We start from the raw sequence: 19655 nt of genomic DNA on the forward strand, positions 1-19655 counted from the left end.
CCGACCTACGAGTGCCACACTTCCAGCAGGGCCCTCTCGCCCCCATGGCGCTGAGGGAGCAGCTCCCATCTCCCCCCACTGCTGCTACCCAGAGTTCCAGACAGCAACCGAACGGAGAATGTTTTCTCGTGTAATTTTTATGCATGCATAGCTTGGGGCTCAAGACAGGCCTGAAGATATTTACTGTGTTATTGTAAGAGAATGGCTTCATTCATGTTGCATACGGCCTCGTTCACACAAGCCTCGAGCAGATTCGTCCTTTCCCACAAGACCTCGACCCCTCGAATGCCAAAGGTTGCTCCAGATCACTTTGCTTGCTGCGGCTCTTGGAGGAGCAGAAGGGGAAAAAAGCCAAGCCTCCAGAGAACAGTATGTGCAAGAGCGCTGGGGTGTTTTCAGTCAAAAGCCCGATGGATGTCCGCAGAAGTGTTCCGGGGACAGGGGGGTCTCACTCTTGCTAACAAGGCTGAGGCTGGAGAGCGTATTGCCGGAGCTGCGGAGGATCAGCGGTAGACCCTACATGATTAATATAAACTTTCTTTTCCCTTTTAACATAAACCATTAACCACAAACAGCAGGCTGATTAATGAGATCAGCCCATTTCCACAAGAGAAATACTGACTGTGCTCTCATTCTGTTGGCTAAAACTTATTATAAATCTCTTGCTGTGTCAGTTCGCATTGCTGTATGTGACTATCAAAAATGCAATAAAAACCATTTTCCATTCTTCGAGTTATGCCAGACTACTGTGGCGGTACTCAAGTCAGACCTTTTGGAAATGAGTATTTAGCGTTAATGTCTTCGGAATTCTATCGCGGAAGAGCAATGGCCTTTTCGTTTACGTGAGCGCTATGATCTTATTGCCCATATTAGAGGTATCACCTTGTAGTCCAAGGGCCCAGGGTTTGAATTCTTCTCCTTCGACCAAGGTACTTACCCTGAATTGTTGTTGGAAATATTGATGACGGACAAACCATCAAGTCGACCCCGACTCATAGTGACCGCTTGCGTGGTTTGCGAGACAACGGAGGAACGGAGTTGGTTGCAAGTACCTTCTTTGGAGAAAGAAGAAACATGTAAACTCCACACATCCCAATCAGGACTCAAACCCCACACCCGGAGGCACCGGCTTGACCCACTGCGCCACCCACCGCATCCAACAGAAAAAAATGTTGCCCAGCTGTATAAATAAGGAAATAATTGTAGTTCGCATAGCTAATAAACAGAACAATGCAAGCTGCCTTGGAGAGAAGTATAAGTTAGATTAATAAAATAACGAGTTTTTCGGTCTCTGGTTTTAGGATTACGTCACAGGAAAAGCGATGATCATATAACAGTAATGCAGAAGTTTAATGATTCAGGCGTTCGATGTGATTCTGAAAAAGCTGCAGTCTCAAGTTTCCTACATGCAATTCCTGAATAAAGATACATGTAGAAGGTGTTTCCTAATTCCAGTGGAGGAACTTTACATTTTCTCACTTAGCTTCTGGTTTGCCCAAAGGATGTTGCAATTAGCTGGTGCCTTTCTCCAAAGCAACTTGCAACGTTAATTTAATTACAACTATTTACCCATTTATACAGCTCGGCAATTTTACTAGAGCAATTCAGAGTAAGTCACTTGCTCTGAATGTACTACAGCTGGAGGGGGGATTCAAACCTCCAACCTATTGGACCAAAAGCAGGAGCGTTAACCACTACACTAAGAGTGTCATGCCTCTGGGATAAAGCCAAGCAACCACACCTGCAGCTTGTTAACCCGGTCCGGTACAAAGGGAGTTACGTAACCACACAGAGGTCCGGATTCTTGCAAATGCCTCCTTGTGTGGATTTTGGGCTACTGAGACTTGCTTCACCTGTTTACCGACCTCTGCGCCTAGAACGACCCTCGCCTGTCCCTGACCACTGTTGTCATCTGTCCCAACGAACCCTTCCCGAAATAAAGCCGACCCGCACTTGGGTCCATTACCGGACCTCCTGTCTCCAGCCCGTCTGTCTGACAACCAGCTGCCCCTGCAACACCACAATTACAATATTAGGTCAACATACAAAGCTATATACTGTGATATTTATACATTATAGCCATTTATACAACTGGGTGTTTTTGTGGAGTAATTCAAGGTAGGCACCTTGATCAAGGATACTAGAACAGGGGCAAGAATTCAAACAGAGGTCACTGGACTGCAAGGTAGCAGCTCTGACCACTACACTTTCAACATAACATATGGAGGGTTTTCACATTCCCACTCTATGGGTGTGGCCTGCTGTGAACACGGTTGTAACCCCAACCTGTGTGATGGTAGCCAGAGACAGTGGGGTTATTACACCCCAACCCCAAACACACTCCTCCCCTAAAACATGGGCCAGTGGCGGGAGAGGTGGCTGTGCAGGTGCTCGTAGTTTTACCCCATGCTTATTTATAACACGCCGTGCACGTTCTTCGTGTTTGTTTTCGTCCGGGCCACCGTTAGGGACGCGGCTGTATTCTGAGCTCATTCACTCTCCGCACAATTGGCGCAGACCACTATCCGCGGCTGCTGAGCGAGGTGGTCCGAAACCACATCCAGAAACCAAACATCCCCCATCTATGCTGTTCATTAGCTCTCCTCAGAGTTTGACATCCTTTGCCACAGAAATGCAGGGAGCTTTTCGGTCAGATCTGTGGCAACCTGCTGTTTAAGAGTATGAAAATTACTATGGAAACAACAGTTAAGAGGCTGATTCCTTTTTCTTTATTTTACCCAGTCAACTGGCATCTTGATTTACTCATTCATGCCACTATTGTTAAATCATGTATATTGATAATCAGGTAAAGTACCTTGCTCAGGGGTACATCAAGGCTCTTCAAAGGCTTGAGCCACATTTCAGCCTAAAATCTTCGCTCTAAATCATCCTCAGTGTCTAGAATTTTGGCCAAAATGTTGATGGTTGTCAAAATTCAAGAAAATAGGCTACAACCTTATTACACTGTAGCCATTAGTTCACTATGGTATTCTGTTTCCTACATCATTTACATTTATTCATTTAGCAGATGCTTTTCTCCAAAGTGACTTCCAACAAACTCTATGTAGTGTTGTGAGCCCACACACCTTATTCACTGCAGTGACTTACACTGCTAGATACACTACTTACAATGGATCACTCATCCATACACCAGTGGAACACACACACTCTCTCTGTCACTCACACACTATGGGGGAACCTGAACAGCATGTCTTCAGACTGTGGGAGGAAACCAGAGCACCCCGAGGAAACCCATGCAGACACAGGGAGAACATACAAACTCCACACAGACTGAGTGGGGATCAAACCCATGTCCTCTCGCACCACCCAGGTGCTGTGAAACAACAGCGCTACTTGCTATGCCACCCCCATTATACATTGTAACAATTCATTCAGGTGCTGTTTTCCACATTCTAGTCTTCAGTCTGAAGATCTTGCTCAAGATCCATTACATGTGCCACATGGTCTGGGGCACGCATAAGCCAGGGACTGACCCCTGCACTCGGATCACTGACTAGCGCACGTATCCTCCAGGGTTGCTGTTGGGTGCAGATTTATGTAGCAGTCGGTGTCAGGATTATTCAACAGAGGCAGTCAGCACTACAGAGTAGTAAATCAGGACAGCGGGGAGCAACCGTGGCAAGGGGTCAAAGGTTGATGGATAGGAAGTAGAGATCAGGCTTGTGAAAGTTGTACATCCCATTTGGGGTCACATTTTAATTATCACTGACTGTACATTTCTGAAAAACTGCACACGCTGTTGGATCCTTACGAATCTGATGATTTCGATTTCAATTTATTTTTATTTCAGAGCTTTTTTTCACACAGCAGAGGGCGGATCAAGTGACACAGTAGAAACGCGCGCGCGCACACACACACACACACACACACACACACTTTCCAAACCACTTGTCCCATACGGGGTCGCGGGGAACCGGAGCCTACCCGGCAACACAGGGCGTAAGGCCAGAGGAGGAGGGGACACACCCAGGACGGGACGCCAGTCCATCGCAAGGCACCCCAAGCGGGACTTGAACCCCAGACCTCCCGGAGAGCAGGACCCGGTCCAACCCACTGCGCCACCGAACCCCCTACAGTAGAAACAGATATAGAAAATATAAAGTGCCAGTAGTAACAGCTAAGAGAAGAAAGAGTATACAGCTGTTTATGACATTACTGCAGTCACTAGAGGGTAATGAACTGACATCCATACACTACGGGATTCCAGTGTGATCATCATTGGATGCAGTTGTCAGTTCCCATCAGCATGAAGTGCTGGTGTCGCAGCCAGTTTCATCAGGATGATGGCATTCACAGTGTAAAAAAAATGTTGTACAATTATTTACATCTGCTGTACTTATTACAATAATAATGTTACAAGGGGTTGCAAGTCGCATAGTAGTGACTGTCTTCTAATCAAAGGACACTGTGACAAATCCTGATGCCGTACCTTTGATGAAGTTACTTAGCCTCAGTTGCTCTGGTTAGGATACCATCCATCCATCCATCCATCCATCCATCCATCCATCCATCCATTTTCACTAACTGTCAGGGTCTCAGGGGTCCGAAGCCTATCCCAGAATCTCTAGTCACAAGGCAGACGGGAGTACACCTTCTATGGGACAGCAGACCAATTAGAACACCCTGTTATATAACTTTGAACACCATGGTAAATATACACACACACACATTTTCAGAACCGCTTGTCCCATACAGGGTCGCGGGGAACCGGAGCCTACCATGGTAAATAGCTTTCTATAAAACATGATATGTAACTTTGGACAAAGGTGTGAATTTAATAAAAATAACAACTAAATGTGTCATTTTAAACAAAACTGATTTAATACATATTGTAACAAGCTGTCCACAAGTTATTCTATAATTTTGACACGATGACGTGTAACAATTACGTCCAGGCAAGATGATACATGCTATGATGAAACCACATTGCTGCTTTTTCACCCCAGCTCTACTCTTCTGGCCTCTTCTGGGACTGAAGTGTGTGAAGCTGCCAGAGTGAAGTCTGGCCAGGGCTGTGAGAATAAAGGCAGCGGTGAGAATAAGGGCAAAAGTGGTTCTTGTCTGTTTTTGTTAGCTTCCAGAGATTCGCCAAGCATATTTCGGAATATTTATGGAAAGTACCTGTTATTACAAGCAGGTTTCGGTGTTTATTGACACAAACCAGTAGAAAGCCACGCTTAGGAAAGCTAAATCAGGGACCACACAGGAAAGTAAAACATGAAGCTGAATGGGCGAAAAAGTGAAATATTTGTAAAAACAAAGAGAGCGAGGCGGCACAAGTGACCAACGGGAGAGGAAGAAAAGCCAAGGGGCTTTGGCAAGAAGGGTTGACCCAAGCCCTGCTTTCTCAGGGAGGGGAGATGGCGGGGGCGGGTTGCTGAGAGCAGCAGTCCTGTGGCCTGGGTCTGCAGCCACACAGTCCCCAGTCCTTCCACCCCCCCTAAAACCATCACCCAGTCTGACCCAGCACTCCTTACCCCACTTCACCAGCCTCCCTCCATCTCCACCTGCCTCCCCACCAGCTTCACTTCTTTCAAGGAAAACAAGGAGATATGCTCGCCAGAGACTGATAGGGCATTACGACCACTTTCAATAATTTTATTTGGTTGCATCAATGTCGTGGCCTTCAATTATGGCTTTGGTGCGAAACCTGACAAGAACAAGGTTTCGCTGAAAGTGGTATGATTTTTGCATCCAGTTCGGCAGGTAATTTAATTTCTTGAATTGCTGTCTTTTTGATTTGGAAGACCCAGGTTTGAATCCCACCTCCTGCTGTCCCACCCTTCATCAAGGTACTTTGTAGCACCCTGAATAGCTCTAGTAAAAATGACCCAGCTGAATATAAAGGTAAATATCGATAACTATCTCCACAATGTAAGCTGCTATGGAGAAAAGCATCAACAGAATGAATAAACCAAAATGTAGGGTTAGGCCAATGTTTTTGCGTCACTTCATCTGTCTAAGATGACCGTCCGAAATAATAAGTATTCCGAACAAGGTCAGTTTCTGCTTTGAGTGAAGAAAGTATGGCGTCTGCCACTTTTTTTGGAATGCTCTGCAAAATATGCCATCTGGAATGTGTTACGTCTGCATTTCATATTAGAGTGTGAGTCTAAGTGTATTAAGAAAAAAAAACTGTTCCATGGTCGGTAAGTATAAATCCCCTTCTTAGGGCTATGTAAATCAAGACCGTTTTGCTAAAAATTTAATGCTAGAGGAACTGCAAACAAAGCGAGATGGAGGGCTTTGTGGGGATGGGAGGACAGTTTCTGGGGGGGGGGGGGTGTGTGAGAAATAAAGCAAGTGGGAGAGGAAGGCCAGGCAGCATCTGATTGGGAGCAGATGTTGAACGGAGCAAAGGCAGAGAGGGGCTTGTTTCCGAAAAATTTCTCAGGATGCAGCCTTCCCTTTCTGGGCCCTGGCTCCGACGGCCAATCACAGCTCAGCTTTTCCTGGTCTGGGGGAGGCTGAAGCCGCCGGATTGGTGTACGGTTCGAGATGTGGGCGCTAAGAGCAGATGTCCTGGGAACGATAGCAAATCCCATCCGGCCGGCAGCTGAAAAGAAGCAAAAAGTTTAAATACAGCAACTGGACGGTAACCAAAACCTGTTCTCCTCCAGCTGTGCTCAGACACACACACACATACACACTCACATACTCGCTGTCCATTTGTACAAACAGAGGCACACATGCATAGAATCAAATTTTCAGCAGCACAGACCACGCAAGTCTGATTTTGAATGTGTCGCCATAAGCAGGGACTGGAAACAGCTCATTATTTCATTCATGTGAAGAGTTTTTCTTAGTTTGATTCTTTTTCCTGAATCTTTGAATCACGTGTTCTGTCGACACTTTGGGTGTTTATGCAGGATTCAGTTACAAAGCACTTTGCTTCTCTGAGTTTTATTGTGTTATTATCAAGTGTCCTTTTTGTCTTTTACAACTGTTCGAGGTAATTTAGCACAAAATAATCAATGCGGCTCTAACCAAAATGAGGATCTGGATCACAGAGGCTTCACTCATGAGTAAACCATGCAGAAAGTATTCAGGTTCTTGACAAATTTCCAGCAAAATAAAGTTTCCGAAACAAAATGTCACAATTTCTATGCAGAGATGGTTATATGGTCTCTTCATTTAGGGAGCAGAGAAATTCCTTCTGGGTGTTTTTTCACTCATCCACTGTGATCATGACCTCTTTCTCTGGGTATGACAAAGTCTTCTTTTTCAGTAGGAGCAACCGGAGCACGGGCAGAGAGCAGGAAAACAAGTGTGAGCTTAGATATTAAAATTACCGCCAGACAGTAAACTCAACGATCGTGGTCATGTATGGACCGCAGCAAGAGAAACATACTGAACTGATGAATGTGCTATAAATATGTTTTTCATTAGTGTCAAAACAAGCTTTGTATGAAAGTCAAGTGGGTGCAAACGACTGCTCTACAGGTTTCAACTCATGTCGGAAAGCAAACAATGGGAGGGACTTTGAGTTTGTTTTTTAATAAAAGATGTGGGCACTTTGTATTCCTTCCGCCTTGCCCCGCAATGCCTTACAACCCACTGCTCCGTACTCCTCCTCAAAGGGAGCGGCTCATGACTCCCAGCGCCTGGTCATCGGTTGGGTCCCATCCAGCCAGTGCGCCGATCAATCATCGTTACCGACGGAGGGCCCTCATTACCATCTGAAACCGTTCCATTTCCTGTTGAGAATGCCAGGCCGACCCCCAAACCTCCAAACCCCAGCACGGCCGGCCCCGTCATGAATGCAGCCTGGCCCATGTTGGAGGGTCTCGTGCAGAGGAGGACGTTGTGAGGCGGGAGGCAGCGGACCTCACCGGGCACCTCCTGTCCACGCCGGGGGTGGCCCACATTATTGCCAGACGTGACAGCTGTAATAAAAATGCAAATTGCAACCTGAGCCGGAGCACCCCATCCTCGACCTTCATAAGCCCACATAATACAGTCCCCACCCGCCTTGACACCTTAGCCTACAGCGCGAGAAGAATGCAAAGGAAGGTGAAAATCGGCCATCCGCTCCAAGACAGCAGAAACAGTAAACAAACTACCACCGTTTTTATATCAGTGCGTTTCAGCAACGGGGAAATGCGATATTTCAGTTGGCGCTGAAAGTAAATATTTTGTTGTCTCCTTGCTTCTCCCTGATGTTCCTACTGCACAACTTTCTCAAAAAGTACACGGCGCTGAATCTCCCGCGGTGGTAATAGTTTGAAAAGCCCCCCCGTCACATTGTTATATTTTTTTTTCCATTGCCGGTACAGTGAGAATTTTCAGCCACCTGAAGTACGGATGAGTATGCGGGCAAAGTCAGCCATGTTTACGAAGGTCCCAAGGCAACCCTTCCACTCGCTGATAATTACTGACAAAATCCGATTTCGCCATGAAGGAACAATGAGACTGAAATAGAAAGCACTCGGTGGTGTTATTGTCAGCTGGGAATAGGCGCACTTAGTTTGTGTGTCATGGTTTCCTTTAAAATAGAAACTAGCAGATATGCAAACTTTTGTGAAAAACAAGAATGTCCTATAATCATATCTGGTGCATAGAGGATATTTATGAGCAACTACACAGCAAATTAATTAATTAATTAATTCCTCTGTTTTTGTGCAATTTCTTTCATAATATCTATCTATCTATCTATCTATCTATCTATCTATCTATCTATCTATCTATCTATCTATCATGTTTTCATTTACTGGTCATGCAGTTGTTGCTCTATCCTTATGAAATTCTGAGTGCTCACATATGACATTTAAATTCAAAAATTATCTGGAATAATTTGCTTTTGTCAAAGTGATAAAATTGCAGATACTTTTTGACCTACCCTTGTATGATGCCTCTAACCCGAGAACTTTTTCGGTACTCTCCACACACATCTGGATGTTCAACAGGAAGACTCTTCTCCCTCATCTTTCAGCGATCTGAAAAATAAAGCCGACTGAACATTTAAACTCTGGTCTTTATTTTGCTAGACCTAATTGACGTGGTTTGACAAAGCTTCTTGTTCCCGTACACATAGGAAATCTGATTTCTCACTGAAGGACTGAGAACTTTCCTTATAAAACCCGGTTGTGACTTTCAGAGATTTGTCTGCACTCCAAAAAACATTCAGATTTCGCTTGAATTTATTGTATTAACATTATTTTCAGGAACAAACAAAAACGATAGAACTTTTCTGGTTTTCTAATACTTAGGAAGGTCAATGGACCAGTTTTCTCTGCGTGCCTTTTTAAAACACACTTCCCGAGAGTTTCCTTTGATCAGTCTGTGTTATTCTTGGACGTCTGCAGCGGAGGCAGAGTGGATTACACTGTTTCAACTACCTCCATGGTTCTCCGCATACATTTACTCATTATAGCAGATACCCTGGCACTCTTTAATCTGTGAAGGGAATGAAAACTCAGGTACGTGTGACACGAAGTCTAAACTTTGTCTCCTACAGATGCAGTGTATAGGAAAGGGAAGCAGATGGCAAACCAGTTAAAAAGCTGACCATGTGGTATATACCAAAACCCCACCAGAGCATCTGCTGCTGTAGCCATGAGAAGAACTATTTTCCTATTAGTACTTGTGCATTTAAAGAATATACAAATAAACCAAAGGAATGATTCAGTACTTTTCAAAAACCTGCAGTCAGTCTAATTAAATAAAATATTTAATAACTCCGGTCATTTGCTGTTTGGGAGCGTTGCATACTTTTACGATGACTGTAATAAATAAAACCAACAAATTTGAAAGCAGTCTTCAGCAGCAAGGTGAAATCTGGTAATTCTGGGACGTTTTCAGCTGGTTGCTTGTCCTATGGATCTCAGTTCCATGACTTACTTGTGAGATTGTGAGGTCACCAGTACCATAGTGAACAAGCATGCTGACTTGTAAACCTGAAAGTTCAAGCCCTGGGCCCCACAAACAGCCCTGCTTTATTACCCATGAACAAGGTGCTCAACCTAAATTACTCCGGTAAAATGCCTCCTTGAGTGCAACTTTGCCACTTTGAAAAAAAGTGTTGGCTATCTAACATCATAGAAACAAAAATGAAAGCAACGTGTTTCTTGGGAAGGTTCATCCTGTGTCTTCGTCCTTTATTTTTACTACTTCATGGACAATCTAACGGAAATGGGGAAGCACAGCTTAAAGATTTGGGTGGAAACCTGAAAAGGGGAAGCGTCTCATAGCTGAGTGGCCTAAAACAAGGGTGACAGCCGTTCCGGATGCTCTGGGTTCCAGGGCCATGGAAGCCGACGATGCCAGATATCTGAACACCCTTGCCAGGCGCGATGCCTCTCTTTACTCCTGTGCTACTTCTCACTCCTCTTCTTCTTTTATCAAAAGCAATGGAAACTTTTTTAGGTGAGATAAATATAGCCAGTGAAATCCCCGCATACATGTGCGCACGTCGTTTTTTCCACAACAGACACGCGGGCGCGGAGTCGAGCGCTCGCACCGCGTGATTGCGAGGTGGAGAAGAAATTCGCTGGCGCCCCGGTCATTTATGGTTATGGCCTGGGCCAGGCATGGATTCTCAGATGCATATATGTTCAGCATGTTTATATTAGTGTGTGTATGTGTGTGTATTTCAGGGGGCAGTAATCTCCAAACAGTAATCTCCATCTCCAGGGAGCTGCAGGCCTAGACCTGGCCTGGCTAAAAGAAGCGCTGAGCCTGTGAGGCTAGGAGATGCAGGAGAGAGATGAAAGACATGAAGGAGCTGCAAAGGTCAGCCTTGATATGCCGTAGCCTCTTGCGTTATCTTGGGCGTTGGCCTACAAAGGTTGCTAGCTGTGTGGTTGTAGACGTGTGCAAATATAGTGCTTGAAACACAGCCTTGCCAAAATAGAAAGAAAAAAAAAAGGTATGAATCACTGGCACAGCAGAGTTTCACTATTCATCTCAGTGTTCATGCGCATTCTGCTTTCTGGAGCAGCAAAGTGCCACAAATAAATGCCACAGAGTGGAAAACACTATTTTACAAAAAAAAAAGTTTAACTGAAATATTTACAGTGTTAGGTAACAGTAACGTGCACAATAAAAAAGTTCTCATAAGTTTACATCTATTTCTTTGCTAATGCATCCAATGGTCTGTGACCTCAGTAGCCAGATCTTAAACGAGAAAATGGCGAATTCTTGCCAAGTTACCAAAATCATGCAGCTTATGACAGAAGGATATGAACAGCTCTACATCACATAGAAAAAGCACCCAGGGCAGTTTTTCAGAAATGCTGGGGAGGGGTGCATAGATGATAAATCATCCTTATATTCATATTGTCATCTGCATTTCCATTTCTGAAGAACGCGTCCCTTCACTTTATTGCTTTGAATTATACATCTGACAACCACTAAAACTAAAAAGAAACTAAACATGCAAACAAACCTGCTCACACAGGAGACAAAATTAGCTGTTTCAATAGAGAAGAGAAGAGAAAAAATGCAAAAATAATATTCACTTGACTACTCAAGTGTCACTGCCAACCACAGTTTCAGAGGCCGAATAGTTAATTTACAGGGGGTACTATTTATATAGAATAATAAACTTTCAGACAAAAGCACAAAACAGGCCTTGTAGCTATGAGTTCTGTAAATTTTACCCTTAATAATCAATACCCATTTTGTTTTATAAAATTCTCCTGTGTCTGATAATGTCACTGCATGACCAAGCATTAAAAAGCTACGTACAGAAAACTACAAATAATCATAATGTTAATGCTGACAGGGGTAATAATGCTTTTAAACAAGGTTTGGAATAATAAAAACAAAATTAAAAAAAAAAAAAAATGATTGTTGTGCTGTCAAAAGCAATTTCATATTAGATTTACGGATGAGAGGTATCCTAAATGACTACCCATGTATGTGTTAATCAAAAGCAGTGACGACCTCTGCATTCTTTGCTCTGCCGGTATAGGTAGTATTCACTGCTCCGCTCTGCACGTGGCATTTAGCTCAAATGGTCTTTAGCCTTTATGAAACTGAAATATGTCATACTCTTGCAACATTAAAGGCAGACGTAGATGGCGAAGAGATAGATACAAATCAGCCAGAAAGTAAAATCAGATCACATCTTGAAGTATTTTTCTCCATCTGCTGGAGATAAGTAACTATCGTTTACACTAACAAAGCAGCGCACCGTCGTCTTGCTCTACATTGTACTTTCATGTCTGAGGTCAGTGGTGTATACCCTGCACAAGACCGCCACGAGACCACCTTCTCGCAGCTCTTCGCTGCACTAACAAGCAATAACAAACCTCCTCAAACCGCTTATTATATATACATGAGAGCTCAGTTACAACGGGTGAGACTAGAGGAATAAATTGTACACTAGCAATTTCAGTTTTAATAACTTATCTACATATTTTGCAAACACTTTTCTCCGAAGCAGCTTCCAACAAACTCTGTGTAGTGTTATCAGCCCACACACCTTATTCACCGTGGTGACTTACACTGCTAGATACACTACTTACAATGGGTCACTCATCCATACATCAGTGGAACACACTCTCTCTGTCACTCGCACACTGTGGGGGAACCATGTCTTTGGACTGTGGGAGGAAACCAGAGCACTCAGAGGAAACCCAGGCAGACACAGGGAGAACACGCAAACTCCACACAGATTGAAGCAGGGAGAGAACCCACATTCTCTCACACCACCGAGGCACTGTGAGACAGCAGCAGCCCTACTTGCTGTGCCACCGTAATATATGACAATCAGCAATGATCCACTGTTGTGTGATTTAACAATTATTGCAAAATTCTCTGCCCCTTTCCATATTCACAACTGAGACATTTTTTATTTGATTTCTGCAGCCATGTACAGAAGGGCAGTACAGTGACATAGCAGGTACATCTGGGCTCCAGATTTGTATTCAGCTCTCTCCCATGCAGAGTTTACAGGGTGGGTTTCCTCCCACAGTCCAAATAGATACATTTCAGATAAATTTAAATTTCTCTGAGCGTGTGACATCCTGTCTGATGGCCCTACGATGGCTTGGCGTGGCATCCATGGTGTACTCCTCCCAGGGGATTCCCTCTGCACCTCTGTGGCCTTGTACTGGATTAGCAGTTCCTGAAAATGGGTGAATCCATGTACAGTGCCATGATGAAACGATAATGCCCAGGTTGCTTAGTATAGGTTCTTTAAAAAGTTATAGTGCATCTATATGCAATTTTGCACACAGAAATGCTGATATGAGGGAAGTTCCACGCATACAGTGGAAAAAATAAGAGCACAAAGCCAGTACTAATGTGTAATTTTTCGGAGTAAATCACATCACCTGCACACTCATAATCATTAACACTCTGCATAACAGAATCTTTCCTGGAAAGCAAAAACAGCAGTATATTTAAAAAAGCCTTTTAGGATACACTTTTTTGAGAGATGCCTTCTGCGCTGCTGTGTATTGTGGACAAACCTTGCTTGTAATAAATCAGATGAGAATATAGTCAATGTGATCTTATTATAGATGTCCCCTAATGAAAGAGACATTTTTTTTTTCCCGACAGGAATAACTGGAAAGGGGGCAGCCATAGCCCTGACTGGAAATGAATTAGCGGCAGCTTTCTTTGTTTGCTTGCTGCCCAGCCGTAGGGACGAGGGCCGCTCCGGTTAGACAGGCTAGTGCGGTGGATGGAGAGGAAGGGGGGTTAGACAGACCCAGGATGAGTATTATTTTATTTAGATGTGAAATTCACTGCAGTCCAGGGCTGCAAATGAATGGGGCATAGTGCATCTGCGTTTCCTCTGACATCATCCATTGCTGGCCCACGCTTGTGACGTGGGACATGCTGCTGTATGAGTAAAGATCAATGGGGGGGGGGGGGGGGTCTTCAATCACACCTCCTCAGAAAGCTGTGGTATGCAATAGTCAATGTAGTAATGAACCATCATGGAATAAGCATGTATTTTTTTAGGTTGAGTGAAGCCTCAACCTAAAGAGTGAAGCCTCTTAGAGTGGAGCCTCAACCTCTAACCTCAGCTGGTAGCATAGTGGTTGGGGCTACTGCCTTTAGACTCAAAGGTTGCAGGTTTGATTCCTCTTCTGGCTGTAGTACCCTTGAGCAATGCGCTTACCCAGAAAATGTCTCTGTTAACATAACCCAGCTGTATAAATAATTACAAGCTGCTTTTGGAGGGAAAACAGCCTCAGCTAAATGAATAAATGTAATGTAAATGTCTGCAGCTATGGACCCAGAAAGGTGATGCTCAGCAAATAACTGCCAGAAAAACCTAATACAATTAAGACTGATTTGAAAAACTTGCAGCAATGTATGAAGTCAGGTGCACGTACTGCATTTTCAATACGACTTTTGTTTTAAATGTTAAGGTACTCGCCTTCCTTGTAATAAATCGGATTATTCATTTAGGGTTTAAAAAAAATGAACTAAAATAGCTGAAAGTGTTTGCTATTTTTTTAGGTTCCATTTTTCCATTTACACCATTTTCCATAAATCATCTTTAAAGTACCACTTACCCCTGAAGTCCATCTTGGGCTGTCTCAAATGGTACTTTATTATGTCAAGTCTTTTCTATGATTCAACATATTAAAAAAATAATAAAAGCACAGAGACTAAATTGAGATATGAGACAGAAATTTTCGGAACGTCAAAGCTGAGACTCTCCTTCATGTTAAAGGACAGGCTTGCCGTTAAGGTTTGATAACTGAGCTCAAGCATTAGAAGTGTAGTACGTCCACCAGAACCAGGGTGTATCTTTGAGCCACCACGATGCTTTAATGAGAATGACTGACAAAGCTCAAGCCTATATTTTGCATAGTGGAGCTAAGTGCTTATTAAACTTTCATGAATTCATCACAGATATAAATAAATAATAAGCTGCTCAAGAGTTATGAGCAAGAATCTAGTACATCTTTATAATGGTAAACTGCATTTTTCGTGTTTTTTGCTTTAGCGAAACCTTTAATATTACATACTGTGGGTCTCATCCACTACAAAGTTATTGTAACATCCCAAACAGACCAAGAATGAGACTTTTTTTTTTTTTCTCAGCAGTGCGCAAAGGTTACAGATGGGCAGCTCACTGCGGCAACTGAAGCTGTCAGTAACAGACGCAAGCTTATGTTCAAAGAGCCACTAAGGTTACCAAACTTCAGTTTACCGCCAGTTTTTCTGCTTCAATATTTGTTTCACGTTTTGCAGAGGGACAAAAAAAAAAAGGACACAACTCGAGAAGTTACGAAATATTTTTGTTCACATATATTTTTTGTAACATAACATTTTTTTGAAGTACAATAAGAATAGAAGCTACAGTTTATAAAACTCTCCAGCAGAAATCAATGATGGGCCAGCATCAGCCTTTTCTACAGAACCCCTTTGCAGACAGGTCTTCAGTTATTTGTTCATTTTACTGCATTAAAAAACGAGGAAAAAAAAAAAACGCTACATTTTTTTGTCCCACGCTACCTTTGAATCCCATTAAAGCACCAGCTGTCTGCACCTTGTATTTCAAAGTTTATAAAATATAAATTATTTGAAAAATATTCAAATGTTTGTGAAACAATATTAAAAAAAAAAAAGATCTCATTAACATAAAAAATACAGAAACACTATAAAATATACAAAAAAACAGCAATAACAGTAACAACAAACAACAACAAAAAAATTCCTTACGGAATTGTTGGTGGCATTTAAATACCACAGAATGTGTATGTCGGTACTTGCCAAAGTAAAGTACACTTGGAATGATTTGAACAATGCATTTATACATTACATATAAATCTGGGCATACAAGACATCTCTAATAATCTGATTTGTACACAGCAAAGCTACTTCCTATCACTGTAAAGGCATATCTTGAAGCCCAAAGTTCGCAATGACCGAAACACTGTGTTCCATACAAGCACCGACAGGTGCACTCGCTCACTTAAAACATAAATGGGAATGATAGAAACTGGTGAAATGAATGTATGTTGACCTGAATTACTGCTTTTATCTCTCTAACAGACAAGAGCGGCAGATCTGCCGTTTATATATATATATATATAATTTTTTTTAAAGGAGGTTCAATGTATATTCAGCAGACAGAGACAAAATGTGTGTAGTTTAGGGAGAATGCTGTGGCTACACTCCCGCAATGGCAGTTTTGGCTGGAGAAACTTCTACTCCATCTGTGGCACCAGATAAAAATGGATTGTCCGGTAAACATGGATAAGATTGTCCATTTTGTCCGGTAAACATGGACATGTATAAAACTAGACCAAAAGCAGAAAAAACAAAGAAATTTACACTTTTAATGCACAGGAATTCCATCCCCTAACTAACTCAGCAGATGGACTCTTCCCATTTCACTCCAAGACCCCACACATGGGCACGGTTATTATTAGGGCCTTGAATCTGTTTGTTTATTTGAGGTCTCTTAATACAACATATGAAATACAATCTGTACAAACAGACAACTGTGACGCTATTATAATCATGATGGGTGACACTGCCATTGTAAACAATAACCTTTTTTTTTTTTTTGTATTTTAAGACAGTATTTTTGAGATTTTGCATTTCCCACACGCCCTTTACACAGTGCTATTCCCGCTGAGGGAAACGGCGAAAACCGTCCTGCCTGTTCGTAAAAGTGTAACGCCGGCACAACTGGTAACGGTTTGCCAACATTCCCAACTTACATTTCATATATTCCTCAGAGCACAGTGCTGCGTTCTTTGATTTCCTCTTTTGTGTCGAGCAGCTGCCGGTTCATCACCCTCCAAAATGAAGCGTCTATAAAAACACTACAGCAAAAAGAGTTTGTACCACTCAACCCCATTCATCTTGTATTTTCCCAAACCTCGACATTTATTTTTTTCCCCCCAGTACTTCTTGACACCTTCTACTACATTAAAACGGAGCTTAAAAACACCTGTATACTTGAGCTTGCAAAACCCTCTTCCAGAGCAACTTCACGATAGCAAATCCATCCACGTGTTCTCAGTACAGGAGATGTCTTTCCGCCAACTTATTTGTGAAATGAGGCACATGAGCGAACACCTCATCCGTTTGCCACTGGATCGTTCACTAATACCTCATCTCTACAGTCTTTCGCACATTTCTTCTCAGTATCCTCTCTAACTCCACAGCCTCGTTATCTATTTACTCTCCTCCTTTTTCCAGTAAAACACTTGGTTTACAATAGCTGGCCTCCTCCATTACAAGGTTATGTATTTTAACGACTGTGCAAGGAGAGAGAGGCTTGCTGTCTTTCCCAAGGCTATTGAGTTCCTAATATAAACTATAATACAGTACATTCAAACTACATTCCCAGGCCTTCCACTGTAACAATACCTCAAGTATATGTCTCACAATTCAGTTGAGACCATGATTCAGTCAAACTAATGGGATTTTTTTTTTCCCCCTTCAGATCACCCTATAAATTTAATACTGATTTTTCCTGTTATTTCCCCAATATCATTTTTTTTTAATTTCGGCAAAGGCAGAAGTGAAAGCAACAGTTGCTTAAATTTGTTAGTCAGAGATTCAGTGGGGAGGTTGGTTGAATTAACATGTAATTTCCATTTTAATAATACTTTACCTACACTTGAGAGCGACATACACAATGCAGTGACAGCAAATCACCAGGGACCTTCTGCACAATTCTTAGCCCTCAAACGATATACTCTGTGTTGGGCTGAGACAATTAATATGGGGAGGCAAACACCAATTCCTGACCTTACGTTCCATGCGCCCAAAAATCTTTAAACCCCAATAGAAGCTGAAGGTCGAGTCGCCAATGCCTACCGAAGGCGTTAAAAGGCTGCAGGAGTGCAGCGACGTGCAGTCGGCCGTTTGTTTTTGAAGCCCAGGGAATGTGTGCACGGCATGGAGGAGACAGGCAGCAGTTTAAATTCAACGGTCGCTTTCAGTTGTGTAAATCAACCACTCGCGGAATGAGTATTGTTTTCAAAGCGTTGAAAATGACTCAATGTCAGCATCGACTGAAAACCAAATCAGCACTATCGTGTCAGGTTATCCTCGTTAAAAAGCCCGTTGCTGTCACAGACTTGCATGGTGCAAGGAAATACCACCGGCGTTAACAACTTTATGGTTTCCAGCCTTCATAAACGTAAACCATTCTGAGGCCAAAAGGGAGCCCTCAGAAACAACAGGGAGTTCATTGTTTTAAGACAGGAGATTAAAAACAATAATACTGGCACAAACTTCTATTCAACATAACATAACAAAAAAAAAAAAAAAAACACCTTTGGGGTCTTGGCTAACAACTCTGCCTATTTGTTCTCTGTGCAGAGAGGCAGACAGACCATAAGTATGTAAATACCATAATTTATACAGTTCCTCTTAACTTTTGGCAACGGTTTTTTTTTTCTTTTTTGTAGTAGGAATCATCCATCTCAGATCAGCCTGTTTCAGGATCTTCTACTCTCCTCTGGCCCTTTCTGAGTCAGCTGCTTGTGCTCTAAAGCATAATGGCCTTTTTTAACTGATAGCTTTCCATTTACCACTTATTTGAGCTGAGATTTATCTTTAATGTATATATATACATGTGTTTATGCTTATGTACGTCTAACATCTATGTCTATAAATACATGTATGAATATGTTCCACACACACACAGTCCTGGATGTGACAGGCAATGAAATGACGCACACAAATGGCAATCTTCTGCCCCTTTTCAATGTCAGCTGAAACAGCTCAAACGGTAAAACGGGCCAAAGCTACGCGTTGAAAAAGACCCTGTTTGGTCCTGTTACGCCCACCGAGTTCTGCACAGAATTCTTTGAGCGCCCAATCCCCCTGGCTCCACCCCTCCTGGCGCTGCCCCACCCAGGTGCCATCACTCGTCCGTGTCGGGCTTAACATCCAACATGGCATGAAGCTCCTCAGGGGCATATCCCAGCAGGCTTTTCAAGTCACAGACAAAGCGGTACACGTAACGCTTGCCCGATGTCTTATGGATGATGTTCTTGTCATAGTAGTAGCGCAGGCCTCGGCTCAGCTTCTCGTAGTTCATCTTGGGCTTGTTTTTCCGCTTGCCCCACCTCCGGGCCACCTACAGAGGATGACCAACAATTCATCACACAGTGAAAGTAAGCTAAGAGTGGAGCGACAGTCATCATCAGTGGTTGAAGTAAAAGACACCAGGCAACTTGTTTCTGATGTGTCAGCTTAAATACAGTTGAAAACTGCTGAGGAGAAAAAAAGAACCAAAGCAGGCCATTTCTGCCTTGTTTTGATTTGGAAATAATGCAAGATCACTTATGTAAGCAACAATGGAACAGTGTACTGCTTAAGAAAACAGGAAGATTTGTCCTGACTGCTAAAGCCTTTCCTTCCCTACCCAACTTCTGAAACCCAAGTCCTGGTTGGGAAGCCATACATCGTGGCCTCTTACCTCATCTGGGTCAGACAGCTTGAACTCCCACCCATCTCCTGTCCAGCTGATGAAAGACTGGCAAGACTTGTCTGTAAGAAGCTCCAGGAGAAACTGCCATAACTGAATGGGTCCACTACCTGCAGGGTGGAAGGACACAAAACTTGTGAAAACCACAAAAGAGCGCAAAGTAAACGAGACCATTGTTGGCAAAGTCAGTCGGTTCTTGAGTGTATTAAAAACTGTCACGATCCACTGCTGCTGTTTTAACTGATTATTTTAGCTCATAATTGCA

The 19655-nt window shown here is 42.9% G+C and overlaps 1 protein-coding gene across 5 annotated transcripts in view; it reads right to left on the reverse strand.

Annotated features, from left to right (window-relative positions):
- Positions 1–15688: 15688 nt before the first annotated feature.
- Positions 15689–19655, reverse strand: part of ets1 (v-ets avian erythroblastosis virus E26 oncogene homolog 1) — a 41718-nt gene continuing 37751 nt past the window's right edge. For all 5 annotated transcript variants that reach the window (XM_018748700.2, XM_018748701.2, XM_018748699.2 and 2 more), the window contains 2 exons: positions 19382–19500; positions 15689–19039 (listed from right to left, as the gene is read on the reverse strand). In XM_018748700.2, the coding sequence (XP_018604216.1) occupies positions 18824–19039; positions 19382–19500 (335 nt within the window). In that variant the 3' untranslated portion in view covers positions 15689–18823. The remainder of the gene's footprint in view (positions 19040–19381; positions 19501–19655) is intronic.

The sequence above is a fragment of the Scleropages formosus genome, chromosome 10 (assembly GCF_900964775.1).
Source record: "Scleropages formosus chromosome 10, fSclFor1.1, whole genome shotgun sequence".
In the NCBI taxonomy this organism is placed as follows: domain Eukaryota; kingdom Metazoa; phylum Chordata; class Actinopteri; order Osteoglossiformes; family Osteoglossidae; genus Scleropages; species Scleropages formosus.